This window comes from Botryllus schlosseri, chromosome 6 (genome assembly GCF_051294905.1).
Source record: "Botryllus schlosseri isolate E-star chromosome 6, Bs_hap1, whole genome shotgun sequence".
Lineage (NCBI taxonomy): Eukaryota > Metazoa > Chordata > Ascidiacea > Stolidobranchia > Styelidae > Botryllus > Botryllus schlosseri.
In genome coordinates this window covers 8936806-8957857 of record NC_137241.1, presented here as the reverse complement: position 1 = coordinate 8957857, position 21052 = coordinate 8936806, and the positions used below count along the sequence as shown (strand labels likewise).

The window sequence follows — 21052 nt, the reverse complement described above, 5'->3', positions numbered from 1 at the left end:
CAAATCCTAATGACGGTCGGTCGGCGGTCCATCATAAATCATCATCTAACTTCCAGTGATGAGCGGGTAGTGCTTTTCGAGACTCCGAATCCCTCCGACAACTTTAGTGTCTGAGGAAAACTCCCTCCGACTCCGAGGAATCTCGTCAAGCATCCGAAACAGTGGCAAGCTTAGTACATGTGATAATATGGTTGGCCTCATAGTATTGTTTACTCTCTAGTCCCAATTGCAGTGCATATGGCTGATTTTTATGCATTTGGCAATCATTTTTGCGTGTTACCGTCATATTATAACTGTTAACTGTTTGTGTTTGTAATCATAATCAATATTGTAGTCTGGTCAGAGCTATCCAAAGATATCGGAGACAAACATTACAATACTCCGAAGAAATATCTGTAGTAAATTCCGAATCCGCTCCGACTGTCACAAAATCGGTTAAACTCCGCTCCGATGCTCATCACATAGATCGAACGCAGACGGTCGTAAAACAAGGACACAACACAATAATTCATGTGTATTAGCGACGAACTAAAACATGCCATTATTATAGATTTTTACGATTCAGCACATAGGAATCGCAATTCTTACAAAACGAGGTGATAAGATTAACAAAAGTAAAAACCAAATCGCCTAACAGGCAGTTAACACAACTGCCTATGGGATATGCCACTGGATTCAAGTACGCTACTCGTCAACACAAGAATATATCGTAAATAGGCAATAACGATAATATCAGTCCTTGTCCCGGCGTCGTGCGCACGAACATAGATTTCAAACGTACCGACGCACGCGCTTATCGCAGCGGCAGAGTATTTTTCGCCAGGCCTCGAATCGCCGACACACATTTGACGGCAGCACATCCGCTACACTCCCATCACTGCTGATATTGCACTTGCCCGACGGCTTGCTGCTGTTGAAACTGGTCACCACACTGAAAATGTACGTTCAACAGTCACAAAGACGCTATAATCCGAGTGGAGTATTGAAAGTGGATATTTTTGAGAACACAAACAATTAATTAGTATATTGATATTGAAAAAAAAAATGAAATAATATTGGCGGCGCTTGGGGGTAATCGTCAGCAACTAGTAGAGAATTGGAAAGAACATGGTATATCTGCAATCATATTACCAAACGTGATGTCACCTGCATGATATTTCTAATAATCGGGGTGAAAAGATCACATAAGCTCAATGTAAGGGTGGCGTAGGACATACAAGCAATCATCGGCTAGTTGCTGACGATTACCCCAACGAGTGTCGGCCGAACATATTCGGGTTCAATTCATTATCAATACACTATTCCATCGTATATCAATGCTCTGTACTTCCAAGAAGCTTTTAAGAACCGAAACTACAATCTCTTTTTGAAAAAAAACTATTTTATCGTCGGTAATTATTGTTTCGACACATTATCACGATGATCAAAGCCCCAAAACTTCGATTGGCTTCACCATACCGCATCCAGACAGGGCTGGTAAAAGTAATCATCGCTGGCAATCAAGTAGATGTAACTTTGTAAATTTCTGTAGTAAAAGTAGTAATTTTTAAGTGAGTGTAAAAGAAAAATGAAAACTGACAAAACTAACCACTGAAGTAGTGCAAGAGAGAGATTCTTTTATCCCTCAAACCATGAAATAGAGTATGGGCAATGTTCACAGACATACCCGCCCAATAATGACATAAATACCTAAATATTATATCATGCCAGACTGGGAGATCCGATATGACCAAAGTCATCACATCACTGTGTTAAGCAGGCCAGCAGGTAAAACCCACTTGAGTAGCTGACTACCTGACTACCTCTGATGACGTCATAGCTAATGGATCTTCAATATGCTTGACTAGAATCTTCATAATCAGACACTCAAGTTTTCCCAGCGCTAGCCGGCAGTTACAATACCTGTAGCAGCTGGACAGTGCCGTCAATCTGCGTCAGCTCCGCTACCTCTCCGTCGTGTACCGAAGTCACAGTGGTAATGGGGATTTCTTGACTAGGCGCAGACGACACCGCCTGATCCATGTGGGCGGACACGGGCTCGCTCGTCTCGAGTCTCGGCTGTTTCAGTGGCGTGGTGATTTGAGGCTTGATCTGAAAAGAATCGTCCAACAATACCGCATGCGAGACAATGAAAAATGATAGTCGAGAGTGCGGCTTTACATCATCAAAACTACCCCTAAACCGGACTCAAGCCCAAATGCTTAAGTCCTCAAATTATAATTATAGCTACTCGTTTTTTTCGAAATTATGATTAGAATATTGAATTTGCAAAAACTATCAAAAAATCAAAAAATATCAAGTTCAGTTTGTATCAAACCGGAGTTCATTCTCATAAACAAGAGAATGACAAATGTCTGCGCAGCAAGCTTGGCTCGTTTTGCGCTATACAGTTCTCCTAAAGCATTTTTAGGGAAACCACAAATCCGAATTCGAGCAAAAAACATTTCACAAATTGGACTAGAATTAGATTGGAATTGAGTCAAATTTATTCCGTATCGTTTTTGTAGACAGCTTATCAATAGGGAAAGTTTTTGTTGCAGTTAAATCCGTGGAAAGTTGCAGTAGTTGCATTTTGCCCGGTTGACTAGAAAAAAAAAAGGTCGATTTTCCGACTCAGCTCCCAAAATACTAGTAAAAGCGTTACTTCGGTGCTGATTTACGGTGTTTCAGTCGAATTCGGCCGTGTATTTCACCGGAATCGAAAATACTTTCATGAAAAGTCGAGAAGGTTGCAAATGTTGCATGAAAAAATGGACAAAAGTTGCACAATAAGATTCCTTCAAACAGCTTAAAACAGCATTCTACATATCTTACGAGTATTTAGGAAGCTTCCTGAAGCTGTAAAAAAAAGTTGCAAAAACTTGCCCCACTTATCAACTTTACGGGATGGCCGGTAAAATCTGAAATTTTTTCAATATATTATAATAAATTCAAAATTTTAAAATTGTAAAAGCTTCGCGATTACCGATTGGAATGGATTCAAATTTGGTGTGCATCAGTTTTTGAAGGAACCTGACGATTTAATCGCCTAGCAAGCAAGATTTGGAAAAAAGTTTTTTTGAACAGCACTAACTTCCATCCACGGTACAAAAACATTACTGGTTTCACGATACCAACACAAGGCAATATGGAAGCAATAACATGATACAGCGTGAAAACAGCTTGATATTGCAACTCCTGTATCGGCACCACGGCATGAGTATCATCGTTATTACCTGTGAGCTTCGTCTCGTCGTCGTAACAGGCGGAATGCTTTGCACGGTGCCGTCGTCGAGAGTTTCGACTTCAATGATACGAGGCTTGTCGATAATTCTAGCCGTCCTGTCGCCTGTGGGTCACAGCAGAACGTGTCAATGCATACACAGATTGGAAAAGTAGTCAACACTTATATGAGTGAAATTGTCATAGCAACTTCCCAGTATTGCGGTTACTAAAAATATTTTTGAAAATTGAACCATTAGTTGCCAATATTCTAAAAAGAGATAAGTCCGATTAACTGCTGAAACTATGTGATCCTCGACGTGTATCCCACCTTCATAAAAAGACTGAGGATGCAATGCAGATATACTGTGCAACCAGAGGAGTATAGATATAGGCAATATAGCATTACTGTGTAGTTGTACACCCGATCTTTGGCAACGGAGCATTAATTCGAGACGGTTTGTCGCATGTTGTGACATCCAGTGACGTAACAGCATTAGAAGATACGCTTACCTTTCTCAACAATGCCGATGATCCAAGCTTGGTGACCGTCAATCTTCTTAATTTCAGTGCAATATTTCGCCGCTTCTTCCCTCTGCATGCAAATGAGAAGTCCGCCTGCAAAAGGAACACCACATTTCATTACACTGCCCGACAGTATCTTGGAGACTGCGTGTGTGGCACTTGTGTGTGCCCTGAAAGTAGAATACAAATATTTATCACCTGAAGTTTCGGCCGAAGTGCCTTGCAACAGCCCGAACATGGCACCGCAAGCCTTAGCGACGGCGGCCATCTTATTGATGCAGGGCAGATTGTGAATGATGAAGTTGACTTCGTTCCTCTGCTGCTTCACCAAGTTCTGAGCGTGGCCCAAGATTCCAAAGCCCGTGATGTCCGTAGCGCCGTGGCTGCCATACCGATGCATGAGTTGGGCCGCTGAAAATTTGGAGTTGGTAATCAAAATTGCACTCGCAATGTCATAAACAGGAATTGCCAGAATGATTGTAGTAGTATTCAGCCCTTTCCACCAAGAGAATTATAGTTTTGATAATTTCTTCCCAACAAAAAAGTCTGGACTCAAATTGCTGTGCCAAGCCCTAGTCACAACACCGTGTACCTGTCCTGTTGAGCCTTGACATGATAAACATGGCGTCGTGATACGACTTTTCGCATTCTTCCTCATTGATGATGAGCTTGATTCGATTCCATTTGTCGGCCGCCTGATCGAGCCACTGATGCGCGACGCAAGCTACTTGCGTCCCAAGAGGTTTCGTTAAGACAAGGACGTCTCCAGGAACAGCGTTGTCAGGCCTGGCAGATATTACATTACACGGTATAAACTCTGAACATTTCAAGGGGTCAAAAGTAAAACTTTGACATTAATCCAGTGTACTATAATGAAGTAGCTTAGTACAGTGCTTCTCAAACTGCGAGTCTCAAGCCTCCATAATGTCTTGTTTCATATTGTCACGATAATTGGTATACAACAGTGGCAAATAGTTTTGGATTATTCGGATATCACTTAGAAGTGCCAAGTCATTTCATTGATTGGCTAATGCAATTTTGAGAATAAAATTCAGTTTCAGTATTATTGTGAGGACCTTAGGGAAAAAATCATGAAAACTTGTCAATCAAGCTAACTGGTACTTGTATTCGATTAATTTGAAACTGGAAACTTAAGATAGCACTCTATACGCCAGAGAAATGTACTACGTTCTAATTCCGAAATCGCTTTGCCTGTGCTAGGAATCCCTAGGCTACTCCTGCTTGAGTAACATGAAAATGGTCAACAGGAACAAATGCAACACCTGAACGAGGCGAACTATCTAAGCTTCAATTCCCGAATAGAATTTATGGGCATGCTGCAGTCACTGCCAAAGTTTCGGACGTTAAATTATTCAGAAATATCAAAATACAATTTCAACCTTCGAAAAATATCTGATTCCACTTACATGATGAATTCGTTTGGCTGGCATACCGACGTGCCGACACCGCCGATCAAGCACCACGGATTCAGCACAGTCTGTCCGCCTGTGATCGATGTACCGGCCACATCGGCACAGTCCTGTAAGTTAATGCAGAAGTCTATAAAGCTTTTCCCTTTACATTCAGCACAAAGAAAGATGCTTTCCATAAAGCATGCAAATGAATTATTGGATCTGCTACCAACTGACCACAGCCATCAAAGTTTTCATATACGCCTTACGCTTACCTTGAAACCACGGATCATCAAAGGAACTACAACATCCCGTTCTGTTTCAGACAGTTTCGAACTGACACCAAGCAACATCAGCATGTTGTCACACTCGATTACTCCCATCGCGTACATATCGCTCAACACATTGGCGCAGGCAATTTTTCCCTAAATACAAAAGATTGTAAAACATGCGACAGGACCAGGTCTCGAAAGAATTACCATCATATAAGGATCGTCGACTAAGGGATAGAAAAAATCAGTCGTCTGCAACAAAGAAAGGCCTCCGAATCGCAATGGTATCACGCACGTGTCCATGCCAATGCCTGAAAAAAATTGTAATTTTTCGATGGTGATGTTGATTTTACATTGCACTCTATGCAAAAGTAGCAACTGCTTAGTCCCCGAATTTCAGAGATTACAGACTCAGGCAGGTAGACTATTGCCCAACAGACAGATATCACGCAATCTGGAAATTTTTATGGAGATATCAATATTTTTTTTAGTATAAGGCTGAAATGCTGATATATTTTAGATGCGTTTATCGCATACAATCACTCAGTAATATGAGGAATATTATAATGCAAGTAAGGACGATGCTGATATCCACATATCAGTGAGTCAAAAGATGGCGATAATTAATGTGCTAAAGACAAAAGATTGCATTTTGAAAGCACCAAAAATATTAGCATGTCTACAACGTGGCGCCGTCAATTTGTAACAACATATTCTCTTTTAATATCACTGATTCTTCTAAAGGGCAATAATAGAAATTAAAAAGGCTCCGAGTCATGGAAGTTGACAGTTCTTTCATTTGATAAAATTATAGAGGAATACCAGATAAGTTGATGGTTCACTCCAATAGTCTATATAGTTTGAGAATTCCTGGTCTACATCATTCAATTAGAATGTCTGTTGTAAAGAATCTTCCAATCGACTTCATGACCAAACCTAGTCGTGGCATGATCATCCCGCCCATGAAATGTTCTTCCTTGTATTGGCTCTGGCCGAAATCCTCCAGTAATTTCTGTAGGACTTCTCTGGGCACCTTGCAACCACCTCCATGAAGACCTGAAATAGTATACGATTTAGATTTATTGTTCTGTGATGTGAATCAGAAGGTTGTGATCATATCGTTTGATTATATATTTTCTCAAACGCCGCGTAGATCTACACAACTGATCATATTGAATCATCTTCGAAATCAGGATACGGTATAGATTTCGATTTTGCAATGATTATAATATAGCGTAACATATTTTCAAAAATTGGATTTACCGTATTTATTTTTAGAAATCTGTATTTTGTGCAGAGACTACTCATTAAGCACGTAGCGACTGTCCTTTGATTGTGCACTAAATTGTGGCATTGCGCCATACGTCCTCAGCATAAGATGTTATGGCAGGCTATATATTTTCATTAATTGACATCATTATAATTTTTACATGGCAAATAGGCATGATATATTTTTGACAAAGTAGGCCTTGGTGATTTCACACTAGGCCGGAGAGGAATTGGTGGCAACGTCACGCAGGATTTTCTGTTTAATTCCTCAATTATTCTATATAGAAAAGCTCTCATCACGCAGGATTTATTTCAAAAAATGGACAGAGATTCCATATAGGACACTAGGTGATCCAGAAGCTGAAATAATGAAGAAATGTAGTGAAAAGGTAGAAATGCTGTAGCACATGACTCATTATATATTCATTAGGCTTACCTGTACATTTCGTGAGTCTGAAGTTCTTGGACAGGCCTTGTAGCTCCGGATCGAATTTCGACCTCAACGCCATATTGCACGAATCGCCTGATAAGTGGAAAAAAATCAATACAAAAAATCTACAGACTTCATGAAGTATCGAGTTACCAACCGATAAGTCATTTTTTTAATGTTTCAAAGTCAAATCTCGACACACTGACGCCAAACAATCCCTAATCGAGGTTACCCGAATTGCCGCGCAATCGCCAGTATCAACCATCCGGCAGGCTGCAGAATTGCAGCAATTTTCGATCACAACAACGGTGATCTTCATGATAGAAGGGCATCACGATCACATGTACCGCACGGTGCTGGTCACTGAATACTTTTAATGTACAATCGTATTTTATTGGCGAAATTCGAGCAGATAATACTATTTTTGTCAACTGGAACCAGTCTACAATAATTGCAAAATAATACTTACTGTTATATTATATGAAAAGCGCTTAAACTCAGCTGAAATGTCTGGCTGATACAAGTGAAACACGCTCTCACGTGCCTTTCAACAAGTCAGTTCCCGATCAATTCCCGTTTACGCCGCCTGCTGGTCGTGATAGGCTTTCTGCGGTGCTCACGTCGGTGAATCTACCAATCATCGTGCTTGCCGCAATTGCTAAACTTGTCAGGGTTTGTTCGAGGATTTAGCTAAAGTATATGTAGCTTGCTAGCTTGACTGGGGCGGACGTCTCCGTTTTATTCGTATGAGGTCAGGTTAGGAACTGTCACCTCAGCAGTACTTGCGGTACGTATTTGTAATTCAATTTGCTTTTGAACCGTGGAATATAATCCGTTCTGTTCCTAATGCCTGAATATTATACCGCATCCAATGTCCCCTGATTGACTGGATTACAGGCAAGGCATAATATACATTTTACAATTATAAAATGTAAATTTCGTCCAGGTTGCACTAGCTCACGCCGCGAGACTTCATTTTTATGTTCGCTCATTCTCATGCCATTTCGCTGTTGTCTCACTAGCTGTGCAACATCAAATGCTACTTGGCACTATAAACCCCCGTGTGTTTTATGCAATTGTAGGCCGAGGTGGGTGTGCGATTTGACACTTCGATGTCTTTTCGCAATCGTTTTGATAATCCACCTCAAGTTATAGTGCTGCCCATCAGTGAATTGCCATCTCGTCAGAGGTTCTGACGAACTATTTGTAACTTGTAGGCTAGTATAAGTTTATTCTCTACGCAACAGTTGGCGGGATCCGTTTCAGGCTATTTCCTTGGTTAACGAAGTCAAATCACATGCCATTGCAAATTACAAGTAGAGTAGTCCTTAGACCAGGGGTGGGCAACATACGGCCCGCGGGCCGGATCCGGCCCGCGAAGGGATTTTGTCCGGCCCGCGGAGAGTTTTCCGTCTTACATGATAATGTGGCCCGCTGCCCCAGTCTGCCGAGACTTCCCACTACTTGCTTACTACGCCAAATTTTAGTGACTGTATGTTATAATATACGTGTATGCGCAGCGTGCGAGAGTGGCTTACGCGTAAGTTCGTCAAAGCGAGAAGACTTGCATCATCGGCATTTACGATGTACTCAACCCTAATGTCGTTTGTGGTAATCAATGGTGTTTGTCGACAACAATGGTCATTTACACCAGGCTGATATTTCTTATTTTTCATTCCGTAACCGACGACTTGTAGCACGACACACTTCTAGGCTATTTTAAGACGTTGGGTTACCATACTTTGGAAATCTGAAAAGAGGACACTTTTACAAAATTTTCAGACCTGTAAAACAGGAGGAAAATCCTGAAAAATGGTAAATTTTTCCGCACTTCGTGGTCGGTTGATTAAAAACTGAAAAGTGAACTTTCTCGCTCAGCGCCCAAAATACAGTTTTTCCTTTCACATTGTCAGTTGGTTGACTAAAAAAAAGGTTAACTTTCCGGCTCATATCCCGAAATAGCAACTGAAGCGTTACTTCAGTGCTAATTTACTGTATTTCAGTCGATTTTTCCATATATTTAACCAAAACTCTCAAAAAAAGGCGACATTTGGGCGTCCTCCGAGGACCCTTTCAAAAAAGTAAAAAAATTCAACGAATCCTCTTAAAAGAGGACGTATGGTAACCCTAGTAAGACACCGCTTATACCAGGGGTCGCCAAATCAAAACGGGTCGCGGGCCACTTTTCAAATCGCGTAGAGGACGCGGACCGCATGAATTCAACATCGAGATTAATCAGGTCACACAGAGGAACAACGACGCTATCTCGTCACCTACTCAACCCTAATGAATTGATATCTTGGTAAATTTGGGGTACCGGGGTTATCGAACTCCTTGAAATCTTAATTAAGGATTGCACCGTGTGTTTACTGATCAGATAGAAGCAGACATGGCAGCGCCTGTATGAAAAGGCTCTTCACAAATCTACATTGTTTTCGTCCCTATCGGCGAGAAATGGCTTTGAAGTGACATTGCTGTCGTTAAAATGCAATAATTAAATACGATTTATTCATTGTATATGTGGATAAATGGGCGGATAATGTATCGATTCAACAATCCGGCCCGCCAAGGACTTAATTTTCCTATATCCGGCCCGCCGACTGCAGAAGTTGCCCGCCCCTGCCTTAGACAGATTCGCCCTATAATCCAGTTACAGAGCCGGTCTGCTTATTGGTGAAAATCACTAGCGAACATCACGTTATAGAATGGTTTTACCAAAATCGGAAAAGTCAAGTCAAGTCATTTTTTCAATGTTTAACTCGAGTCATTCTAACGTTGTCATGAAGTTAACTCAAGATTTACCATTACATGCTGTACAAAAGACACGCATGAGATAACCGTTGTGGATCGTTAAAATATACGACTTGAAGCAAGTCCCAGAATCTCGATGAACATAGAGTCCTGCAGAAAGACCTGCATACGAAATCGAGTCAATTTGGCAAAGAACTGGCGTCGAGCAATTTCCCGTCTTCAAATACAGGACTCTCGTCATAAAAAAGCAGCAACTCGTCTCATTACAACCCGTCCTTATACCAGGGCATGGTATGGTATGGTATGGAACTAGGATTTTCCATACTCCATACTTGCCTTCCTCTCTCCATACCATACTTGCAATTTTCCATACCATACCAACATTGTTCCATACCATACTTGATACATATTCCATACATTCAAATACTTCAATAATATAAGTATATTACCTTTTCTAGCACCTGTATTACCGGTATTGATATTCGGATATCATTATTGCTTAAACTAGCCATGAATGATACGAATCTAATTCCTGGTAATAGTTTTACAGAGTTTGTTGTGGTGAGGTGCCGAGTAGCCTACGTTTACTATATACAGCTTTCGCGAGCAAAATGAGATGGTCAGAAGATTGTTATCTAGGACCGCCCATAAAAGGGACGGACAACATACCGTCTGAGGCCCGCAACAAGAATTTGTCCGGCCCGCGAGCAGTTTCCCGTTTCACATGATAATGTGGCCCGCGGCCCCGGTCTGCCGAGATTACCCACTATAGGGGAGACCGGGGACAATTGTAACACTTTTCGTATTTTCCAACATTACGTGTTCTTCTCGTGGAAATTTCACTTCCAAAGTTTTATATAAAGAAGCCAACAACTCGATAGTTGATATGAAAACTAAATTGGAACTCAATCAACAATCAATCATAGAAATTTTGGGTCGCAAAAATCGCTGCTCAAATGTTACAATCGCCCCGTACCCAGGGGCAATTGTACCACCCTTGCGGGGCAATTGTAACAGTGTTATTTATAACTAAACACAAACTGAATGAACAACGAAAACGTAAGCACAAATTGTAACGTTGCATGAAACTAAAGGAAGAGACGTTTGAACGCTTCCAGGCTACACCCCATCGCATTTATGGCATCTGAATGCAATATCACCCTTCGTGTCTTGTTCAAGCTTAAAGTGTACAAGAGACACATTCATTCCATCATCTCCCTACACATATTCGGCCTCTTCTACCAAGGTTCTGTTGTTCAGCGGGCATAATGGGTTGGTCATTCGGTCACCTGCGAAGGTGCGAAACCGACCTGGCTAACATATCTTGGTTGAATGGGCCGATGATAGTATAGTAAAACGAGGACGCAACATTGTGTGGCGTCAAAGCTATATTGACATTTATCTGTGCTGTAGAAAATTAACATAAATTGTTCACATCAAATATCAAAATGTAAGTAGGCCATGATCAAAGTCAGAGGACGAGAATTAAGACATGACTATTGAAGTTCGACACACCAAAAGTCGATCAACATGAGAAAGGGTGGTTGAATCACGAAAATAACCGAACCGTCAGATTCACATCACCACTATTGTATGGCCGTTTCCACAGATGATCATGTTAGAATTGGTATCGCAAGGCAGTGTCTGTTCTGGTGAACTTCTGGCTGTTGCAAGATTATTCTGCAGTAGATGAATGGTAATACCAACATATGAACAAATACATTCTGAATTGATAACATATTGTAACGGGGCAAAAGTAACAGAGTGTTACGATTGCCCCTGACACGCTCGACCATGATTACTGTCTCAGTATGGTACCTTCCCGGCGATGCAAGTCCTATTCTTTCCATCACCACGGTAGACTATAGTAACATTGTTCCAGCTACACATATTACGTTGTAACTACTTGAGGTACTATTCGTCCAGACAAATTATTCCAGACCAGAAAAACTTTACTCAAGGGTCAAAAATTTCGTTTTTTGCAAATTATTCCGGGGTTTCGCATCGTAGCTCAACGTAACTCCAGGTATAATAGGAGAGATAACTACTGCATGCGCACTTAAAATATCAAGCTGATTTCTCCATCCTACTAGCGGTGAGGTCGATTGTTACATTTGCCCCTAGTTACATTTGTCCCCGGTCTCCCCTACCTGCCTTGACGTCAAATTTTAGTGACTTTATGTCGTATCGTCGACGCGAGAAGACTAGCACTATCGGCATTTACGATGTACTCGACCCTAATGAATTGATATCTTGGTAAATTTTGGGTACCGGGCTTATCAAACGCTTTGAAGTCTTAATCAAGGTTTGCACCGTGAGTTAGTTGATCACAGAGAAGCAGACATGGCGGCGCCTATGTCAATACATTTACATTCATTAAATACGATTTATTCCTTGTATATAAGGGTGAATAATGTATCGATTCAGCAGTCCGGCCCGCCGAGTACTTAATTTTCCTACATCCGGCCCGCCGACTGGAGAAGTTGCCCGCTCCTGCTCCAAGAATATCATCGCATTTCCGGTACATTGGCATGAGGCACATGCAAGTTTGAAGTAAATATTCGCAAAATAATTTATAACATCGGCGCACCCATAAAATATCCCAGCTGCAGGCGATCAATACTACAGCGATCTGCGTGATTATTAGTACCGTATTTGGTTGGGGTTTTAGCGTGGCGAGAATTTCAAACTATATCTACCCCACTCCCTGATCTACAATCTTACTGCGAGAGCGTTTGAAATATGACCAATAAGATATCTCGGTATGTAAATAGTGTAAATGTACTGACAATATTTCAGAGGAAATGTAATTATCAATTACATTGAACAATTAGTTCGTTTGCATCATGATTGCTTGTAAGCTGTCGTCACTCAAGAAATGAGGTAGTCGGAGTGGCCTACATTACCAATTATTGCGTCACATGATAGACTATATTCGGAGACGTCGTGTCTAGACTCAGTAGAATATCGGATCAACCTTACTGTTGTAATTATTACATCACTCAATCATGTCATTCCAAGTGCTCTTATAAAACCGGTGCGTGTATTTGTTCCTACACAGCGTGCAACAGTTCACGTTCCCACACAACAAAATCGATCGTATTCCGTGGACAGCGAACACCGTACGCTTCATGAAGCTTGCACAGATCACGATAAAATGTATAAAATACCAAAATATGGAAATGTGGTTCCATATCATAGATCAAAATCTTCCATTCTACTCAGGACGCCCTTTTGTCCTCTTTTTGGAGATTTTGTCCTCTTTTTTGAAAATTTAGGTCAGATTTAGAGCAAATTGCGAGTGATATGCCGTAAATTAGCACAGAAGTGGCGCTCCAGAGGGTATTTCGGAGCGAAAAACGCTATATTGAGCTCCGAGCGGAAAGATGACTTTTTTTTTTTTAGTCATCCACCTGGCAATGCGGAGAAAATAACGGTATTTTGAGCTCTGAGCGCGAAGTGGTGACCTATTTATTTTTTTAGTCAACCGGTCACAAAGTGGGAAAAATTCACCAGTTTTGCAAGTCTCAAATTTCTGAAAAACTGTCCTCTCTTTAGATTTCCAAAATATGGTAAGCCTACCATACGTCCTCCGTTTATTAGTCAACCACCTGATAATGTGAAAGAAAAAACTGTATTTTGGGCTCTGAGCGAAGTGTTGGGATCAAGTCACTACCTTCGAGCCACGAGTCATTGCGCATTTTGACTCGAGTCAAGTCAAGTTACGCGATTTTTGGAGGTGACTCGAGTCAAGTCAAGTCACGAGTAAAATCATATTTCAAAGTAAAGTTGCCTTTTCGATGTATGGTTACGTCATTGCATTTTGCTAGCTGTCTGAAATACAGTTTGAGTGGTCATGGATTCCGAACCGATGAACGAATATAGAGTTAAATGTACACGCAAGAAGGCGCGCTGTATCGCTCACATACACGTAGAACTGGTAAACTACGTAATTGCATAGCCTCGTTTTATAGTTAGGCTACCAGCCAAAATAGAGAATCGAATCGATGCAATACATTACCCATTTACAAATAGATATGATACCATTCGAGCCTGCGCCAATGGTTGAGGACTATATAAACTATATTCGACTTCAATTTCAATAAAACAAGAAGTTTGGTTAAGGCAAGAACAGAGAACAGAAATCTTGCTATAGTATTGCACTACTAGAGTTAATGAGTTGCGACGACGTAAGCTTCGATTGAGGTCAATTTATTTGTGAGAGAACAATCGAGGCTCAGTGAAACGCACGGTTATTGAATGATTGGTCGCTCTCACGTGTTACACAAGCGTTTCGCGAACAATCCGAACATATGCATTATGCAAGACACAGTGAATTTTATCGACACCGATTACTTGAAATTGACTCGTGAATTTTGCTCCGAGTCAATCCACATTTCTGATACGCCGAGTCAAGTCATACGAAAAAGGTGACTCGAGTCATACCAACACGGACTGAGCGAGAAAGTTGACATTTTTTTAGTCAACCGACCACGATGTGGGAAAAATTGACCATTTTTTTAAAAGATTTTCCTCCGGCTTTGCAAGATCGAAAATTTTGAAAGTGTCCTCTTCAGATTTCCAAAATATGGTAACCATACTTACACTAGGCATGTAGAAACGTGCAAATGAAACTCCTGAAATATGTGAACAAGCACCACAACATCTAGCTTGATAGGTGCTAATACTGAGATGATACCGCCCTTCCAACCTACCCTCGCAACAAATTGCACGGCCGTCACATGCATGCAGCAACAATCTGGCAGCTGGACAGAACTAGACAAGGAAAGTTTTTTTTTTCTTTTCGACAGCACAGCACTTGATGAGGAAACATCCAAAGTTTTCAGGTAGCAAACAATCGAGTACAAACGCAAATAGCGCGCAGTCGCGCTTTAATTGGATTATTTGTCATAAACTTTCAAGATATCCGCAACTATTGGCGCTCCGAAACTCTGTTCACAATAACGACTGCCGATAAATTATGATTGTTTCCCCGTCGATCGCGATGATAAATCTTGAACCGAAACAAGCGTCCGCCGTCATATTCCGTGCTAGCAACGCGTCGACTAACGTTACAAGAAACACACGGTTACTGCTTCGGCTCCTCCTGCCCTTCACCATCCTTTTTCCCCATTTCTTGACGAAGCGATTCAATCAACTCTGGATTTTGCTGTGAAACTTGCGACGCAAACTGTTGACCCCTGAAATCGCAAACGACTCGTTTAGGGCATAATTCGGAAACAAAAGGGGAAATTCATACCTCGCCAGAGGCAGACAGTAGTAAAATACTGTTACTTCTTCAAAGTACTCAAGACGACTACTTAAAGTACTGACAAAAGTGGATATGTTGTTTCCACTTCTACCCCATTTTTAGAGTCATAGCTACACAGTACACACTGCTTTACAATTGTGAATTTCAAAAGTAGTTCTTTCCTGGTACATTTGGATCGCTTCGTCATTAGAAACTGGCAGGTAGGGTGTCACAGTAACTGAATACCAAGAACACCTCTACGTAGTGTCACTAGGGACTCACTAAGACGCACGTATCAATTTCAGAAGCAGTAGACATCAGCAATAAATACTTCAGTATACAATGCATCGATAAAATCTATATTTTCAAACTACTTCAGTGCTATTCAGACTTTTTGAGTTGGAACATCTTGGAAATTGCTACTTTTACTTGCCATCGAGTCAAAATTGCTACTTCTGAAATGGGTGGCAGGTGGATACTAGTAATGTCAAACAATTTGACCGCTTCCACAAAAATTGGTATTATCCAATCCTATCTGGCATTAGCCACATCCTGCTACACAACGCGAGTCTGTAAACATTCAAAAAACCAAGTAGGCATACAGGTCCTCACATTCTCAGCATCTCGGACATGTCAGGAGTGCCTGCCTGCTGACCATCGCTGCCTCCAGGCGCTTGCCCGCCCATGAAACTACCCATCATGCTCATCGCCATTTGCTGCATTTTCGGATCTTGCATAACCTAAAAGGTGCACAACGATAGTGTATAGATATGGATATTTATTCAATCACTACATAACCTGCCTACAGGCTGTGGCTCATAACGACCGGGGAGCTGGTCGGATGGTGGGTGAAAGCTATATCGTTTAGGCAAAAATCATCGAATTGGCTTAATTACGGGTGGGGTTAATTGTGAAAACAACGGTATTTCACATGACCATTTTCATACAGTGATATGCTACAACCAATGGTTACTGCTTTTCTAATGTAACATGAATTACGTGACCATTAATATACCTGAACATATAGCGCCATAAAATTAGGCCAGGTCCCAGCCCCGAGCTATATGTGACGCATTTACACCGATTATTGCATGTATACTTGCATAACGCGTAGGCATAATCAAGTATTAGAAGTCTGAAGAAGCAGTTGAACATGTGGCGAGGAAATATTTCCTGACATTGCTGTTCTAAACAGTCCAGCGTTGTTAAAGCCGCAGGCCAGTCATTATGGATGTGTTTAACTTTACAAAGTTGCAATTGGTTCAATCGCACATCCCAAAAGGCATAGATTTCTAGAGCTGTCCGAGGCTATCCATAAATCAGATCTGTTACTGCTCTAGATAAGCAAATTTTTGAATCTATTCACTCAAAGTTCGCATTTCCGCCACTTCGTTATAGTTTTAGCCCTTTTTCCGTTGACTTACAAAGCATATCAGTGACCGATGCACAGGGTTGTAACCAACTCACAAGGTTGCCTGTCATAAGTTGATCAACTTTTATGGTTTTGACTCGAGTCATTTTTAATTCACCATCGAGTCAAGTCCAAGTCCAAGTCATTGTCTTCAGTTTAGAGTTCAATCTGGCTCAACCCTCTTTTTTCAACTCCGCTCGAGTGATATAGAATGGCAAGCATCCATAATATCGTGATTTTCGCAGTGCTAACCTTTTCTGGCCCTATTTTCCATGTATCAGGACTGATAGACGAAATACCAACAATGTGGTGACTTTACCATTTTCCGAAGTTTCAATCAAATGTCTGTCTTGGCCATCCTAGTCATGCAAAATGACTTGTGTACAAGTCAAGTCAATACACAGATTAACTCGAGTCGAGTCTTTTTACGCATTTGAAAAAAGACTCAAGTCAAGTCGAGTCACCAAAAAATCGTCACTCAAGTCTACTACTGTGATCCGCTAATGACTTTCAAGGCAAAATACTCCGAACACGGTACCTGTTGAGCCATGTTCATCAGCATTGGATTATTCAACATATCGGAAATACCGCCAGATCCACCGAAACCAGGGAACGGCTGAAATAAAAACAAAGCGAATAAGCAAGTGCCGCATTCGACATAACTTAGGCAAGTCACCGATGCGCCGCCGCCTGCTTGGAGCTCCTGAATTTTGGCCTTTGCAATTTTCATGTTAACTTGGTAGCCTTCGTTGTTGGGGTCTAATTTCAGAGCTTTTTCGTAACATTCCACCGCCGATTGATATTCTTCTAATTTCGAATAAGTTAACCTGCAGAAAGACATCTCGGTATATTTTCTGCGGTCATACCACGGGGTATTGTCACATTTAAGGAACACAGATGGCATCAAAACGGTCTGGCATGCCCGGTAGGGCTCTTCAAAAATGACTTTATTCTTAAATCGCACTGGCTACTTGATAAAATTGTTAGGTTACCTAATCTAAGCCTACACACCAAATTCGGTTCAATTCCAACCAGTAACCGCATCGCTACAGGAGAAGAAAGTTTCTATTTATTATATAAAAATGAATAACAAAAAATTTGAAAATTTTCTGTTCACCCCATGAAAGTGTTAGGTTGTCTATAGAAACGATGTTCATCAAATCGAATCTGAAGAGAGTATGGTATTATTCTTATGATTACAGTCGGGCAGTGAGAGACTGGTCGCACTGCAACATGTGTTACAAAGCTACAAATCACCCTAATGTGGTCAACAACTGGCATTTTATTCGTTGTGGTAGCATGAAAGGCTAGGGGAGAGTGAGTAGGTATGGGCCACTGTTTAGGTGTGGGCCACTGCCATATCAGGTGACTGTGACAGTACATATGCTTGTCAGGCTTTGTGATTGTAAGAAAAAGGCTGCAGACTCACCCATGTTCCCCACAGCCAGAGGCCAGCAGAGTTTTTGACTCAGCTAGAGAAAAATATTTTTTGCGGTCTATAGTCAATTTATTTGAAAATAAGGAATTTGGGTTCGAGTCTATGTATGTGACATTTGGATTTGATAGGGTAGTTGAGGCGAAAGAAGCATAATTTGACAGTGATTTTCATGCTATATATTTTCAGTTATCTGGTTTCGTTATGCGTTATGACTTATGATCAATACAGAAATTCAAATAAATGAATTGTCCACTTCCAGACCAGCTTTAGATCAGTATATGCAAATTGTTGGTAACTGTGACAGTTGAGTTGAGGTTTTTAGGATGAATAGGATTTATCGATTCAATTCAGACAGCGACAGCATTTACTTACAAAAATGATGTATTGTTACAAAATTTGATGTTGCCCCCAAATACAATTCTATCAGTAATAGTTAGCCATATAACTAATGATTGTCTGTACCGAAATTTTGGAATATTGGACCAAGTTTGACCAAGTTATACCTTGGCAAGATTTGGTGGCCCATACCTACTCACTCTCTCTCACATAACACATCTTTCGTACTCAACTCCACGTTTAATATTCGATTCAGAATCGAATCATTCAGGTAGACCAACTCTATTTTGCCAGCCCTATCTATATAGCAGCCAAAACCTGTAGCAAGGCGCTGCGCATTAGGGTTGTTCAAAAATAACTGTTTTTTCGGGTCCCGGGGATTCACTGATCAAATTGTTAGGTTGCCTGAAACATCGCTGCTCACCAAATTTGACTCAATTCCAACTAGTATACGCCGACGCAGAGCCAATTAAAATGTTCTATTTACTATAAATATTTGAAAAATATAATTTCAAATTATGCTGTCGAACTCAAGAAATTCTTGAGCTGTCTACAAAAACAATGCAAAAACAAATTTGACGCAATTCCCACCCGTCGAAGCGAAGTTACTGCGTCTGAAAGTTTTGAGATTTGCAAAATTAGCATAGACGGCGGAAAATCCCAGAATTATGAAATGAAAAACTCATATAACGTCGCTTTCACGGGTTGAAATTGCGTAAAATTTGTTTTGCATCATTTTTGTAGACAGCTAAACAATTTTATGGGATCGACAGTAAAATGCAAAATTTTTTATTTTAAAAAGTTATTTTTGAACAACCCTACTGCGCATATTCACAGAGACGGTACTTTTGTGTAGAGATCAACACACAGTATTGTCACGGAGCGCTATGTCAAGGTTGTAGTTAACAATATGGAAATATACACAGCATATCAAATAAGTGTAGCTAATGATATTTTGTCTGTAAATTATATGAAATGTAGGTAATGAATATTGTATTGCATTCATATTACCATATTACTCAAATACTCGAACGGTATCGAATTGGTCAGGTACTCAGGCCCAGCCCCATTCATCAATCATCCCTGACCACTCCTACTTGTATACCAAGATTTAAAACTCACCCCATTCGGCTGTACGCCTTACTGTAGTTTTCGTCTATTTGTACGGCTTTCTTGCAGTCGATCAGAGCGGAGTGGTAGTCCAATTTACCGGTGTGAGCCGCAGCCCTGGAGGTAACGTCACAGCTGAAATTGTCCCCGAGGCAAAGCGTATTTTTGAGATGCACACACCTGTTGCAATAATAAACCGCGCTTTTTGGGTCGAGCTTGATGGCTTCTGTGTATTTAGCGATCGCTTGGTCGTAGGCTTCGCCCTTCATGAACTCGTTACCTGCCTTTTTCAATTCCTCGGCGCGTTTCACGTCTTCGTCGGTAACGGGAGACGGCTAGTAATATAATGTGACATGTTGGTGTCGAATTAGGAAAGCGAGAAGGCTTAGAATTGCGCAAACAAAATCAATTCTTTTTTATCAGAACGGCGAAAATCAATATTGTAACAGTCCATAATTACAAACATTGATTACAATGGACAATGTACACAGCAATACTATTTTTGTCATGATATTCGAACACTTCTTCCCGCATAGTAGCATATTCATTCACAGTCTGCGGAGTTACGTCCTGAAAACTCAATATGAGAGAAAAATTCCTACATCTCCGGTTCAGCAATTACATCGCTGAATCAAAAATTTATCCACCTACACTAGGGTTGTTGAAAAATAGCTTCGTTCATCAAATTTTACGATGCATAACAAATTCGGCTATAACTGGTAGAAGAGAAGTTGTTGGTGGTTAAAATTTAGGATTTTAAATATTAGTATTTGCACTGGGTAGTTCTATCATTAATAAAACAATTTCTCCCCGTGGATAGGCTTACGTTTTTCAAATCCAGAATTTGCTGGTGGTCAAAATTTTGGATTTTAAATGGCAGTATTTACGGTGGGTACTTCTATAATTAGTATTAACAGTTTCTCACCGTGAATAGGCCTACGACATTTTTCAAATCCAAAATTTTCTACTTTACCAACCTTGCTTCCACTGACTTTGAATTGAGTGACATTTGTTATCCATTGTTATCTTACATCAACTTACAACTTACCAATTTTATGCGCTTGACGAATAAAATTTGAAAAAGAGATAACATACTTGAAAAATCAAACAATCTTCTCGTTCAAAAACGGTTTAATTCGTCATGGAAGTAGTCGAAAGATAACTCCTTGTAAGTAAAAATAACTCCTTGTAACTCTTGTCGAGTGCTGCACGGGATTAAACCTGCTCAGGTAACCTTCACAGTCCTAAACACGATGATAATTTGGAAGGAGAATTTGAAATTCTTTTGGGGGATGAAATATTTCGATAATGTAGCAATGTCATGAACCGAACTAGCGTAACCTCTACACCGCTGGCAACACGAAAACGAACAGTATCAGTTACCGTACCAAATTTAGAAAACAACGGAAGACTTACTGCGGGAGCAGCTTTGGAGAAAATCTCCAATAAATTCGGCTCCTGCGATCCATCCAAATCGGGTATTCCGTACGCTAATTTCAGGCACTGAATCGACACTTCCAAGCTCTCGGCCTTGTCCGGCGTTACGTCGTCTCTATTCAGTTCGTCATTCATAAAACATAATATAGACGTAACGAGCCTGAGGCGGGTGTCTTGATCTTGCGCAGAGGCCATCTTAGCGATTAACT

At 40.8% G+C, this 21052-nt stretch overlaps 2 protein-coding genes across 3 annotated transcripts; both read right to left on the bottom strand.

Moving 5' to 3' along the window:
• Positions 1 to 496: 496 nt before the first annotated feature.
• On the bottom strand, positions 497 to 7716 carry LOC145440833 (selenide, water dikinase 1-like). 2 transcript variants are annotated; one of them, XM_080318589.1, is made up of 12 exons: positions 7579 to 7716; positions 7116 to 7202; positions 6347 to 6466; positions 5618 to 5721; positions 5414 to 5563; positions 5154 to 5266; positions 4319 to 4512; positions 3925 to 4137; positions 3715 to 3819; positions 3216 to 3328; positions 1903 to 2091; positions 497 to 931 (listed from the first exon to the last, which is right to left on the bottom strand). In XM_080318589.1, exons 2-12 carry the CDS (start codon positions 7186 to 7188, stop codon positions 875 to 877), a joined length of 1431 nt encoding a protein of 476 aa, XP_080174715.1. In that variant the 5' UTR covers positions 7189 to 7202; positions 7579 to 7716; the 3' UTR covers positions 497 to 874. The 2 variants fall into 2 exon arrangements, with proteins under 2 accessions (XP_080174715.1, XP_080174716.1); XM_080318590.1 differs by lacking the exon at positions 7579 to 7716 and adding an exon at positions 7267 to 7383.
• A 6921-nt stretch (positions 7717 to 14637) lies between these two features.
• On the bottom strand, positions 14638 to 21038 carry LOC145440851 (small glutamine-rich tetratricopeptide repeat-containing protein beta-like). Its single transcript, XM_080318616.1, has 7 exons — positions 20823 to 21038; positions 19587 to 19741; positions 19419 to 19523; positions 17199 to 17349; positions 17061 to 17138; positions 15724 to 15851; positions 14638 to 15061 (listed from the first exon to the last, which is right to left on the bottom strand). Exons 1-7 carry the CDS (start codon positions 21036 to 21038, stop codon positions 14950 to 14952), a joined length of 945 nt encoding a protein of 314 aa, XP_080174742.1. The 3' UTR covers positions 14638 to 14949.
• Positions 21039 to 21052: the final 14 nt, after the last annotated feature.

What these genes read in the sequence shown, in the direction of transcription:
- LOC145440851 (XM_080318616.1), bottom strand. Translation starts at nt 21,038, where the DNA reads ATGGCCTCTGCGCAAGATCAAGACACCCGCCTCAGGCTCGTTACGTCT. An exon ending in TCTCCAAAGCTGCTCCCGCA is followed by an intron (nt 19,742 to 20,822) that starts GTAAGTCTTCCG and finishes TTATATTACTAG; the next exon opens with CCGTCTCCCGTTACCGACGA. An exon ending in GCGGTTTATTATTGCAACAG is followed by an intron (nt 19,524 to 19,586) that starts GTGTGTGCATCT and finishes CGTTACCTCCAG; the next exon opens with GGCTGCGGCTCACACCGGTA.
- LOC145440833 (XM_080318589.1), bottom strand. Translation starts at nt 7,188, where the DNA reads ATGGCGTTGAGGTCGAAATTCGATCCGGAGCTACAAGGCCTGTCCAAG. An exon ending in CAGACTCACGAAATGTACAG is followed by an intron (nt 6,467 to 7,115) that starts GTAAGCCTAATG and finishes ATACTATTTCAG; the next exon opens with GTCTTCATGGAGGTGGTTGC. An exon ending in CACTTCGGCCGAAACTTCAG is followed by an intron (nt 3,820 to 3,924) that starts GTGATAAATATT and finishes TTCCTTTTGCAG; the next exon opens with GCGGACTTCTCATTTGCATG.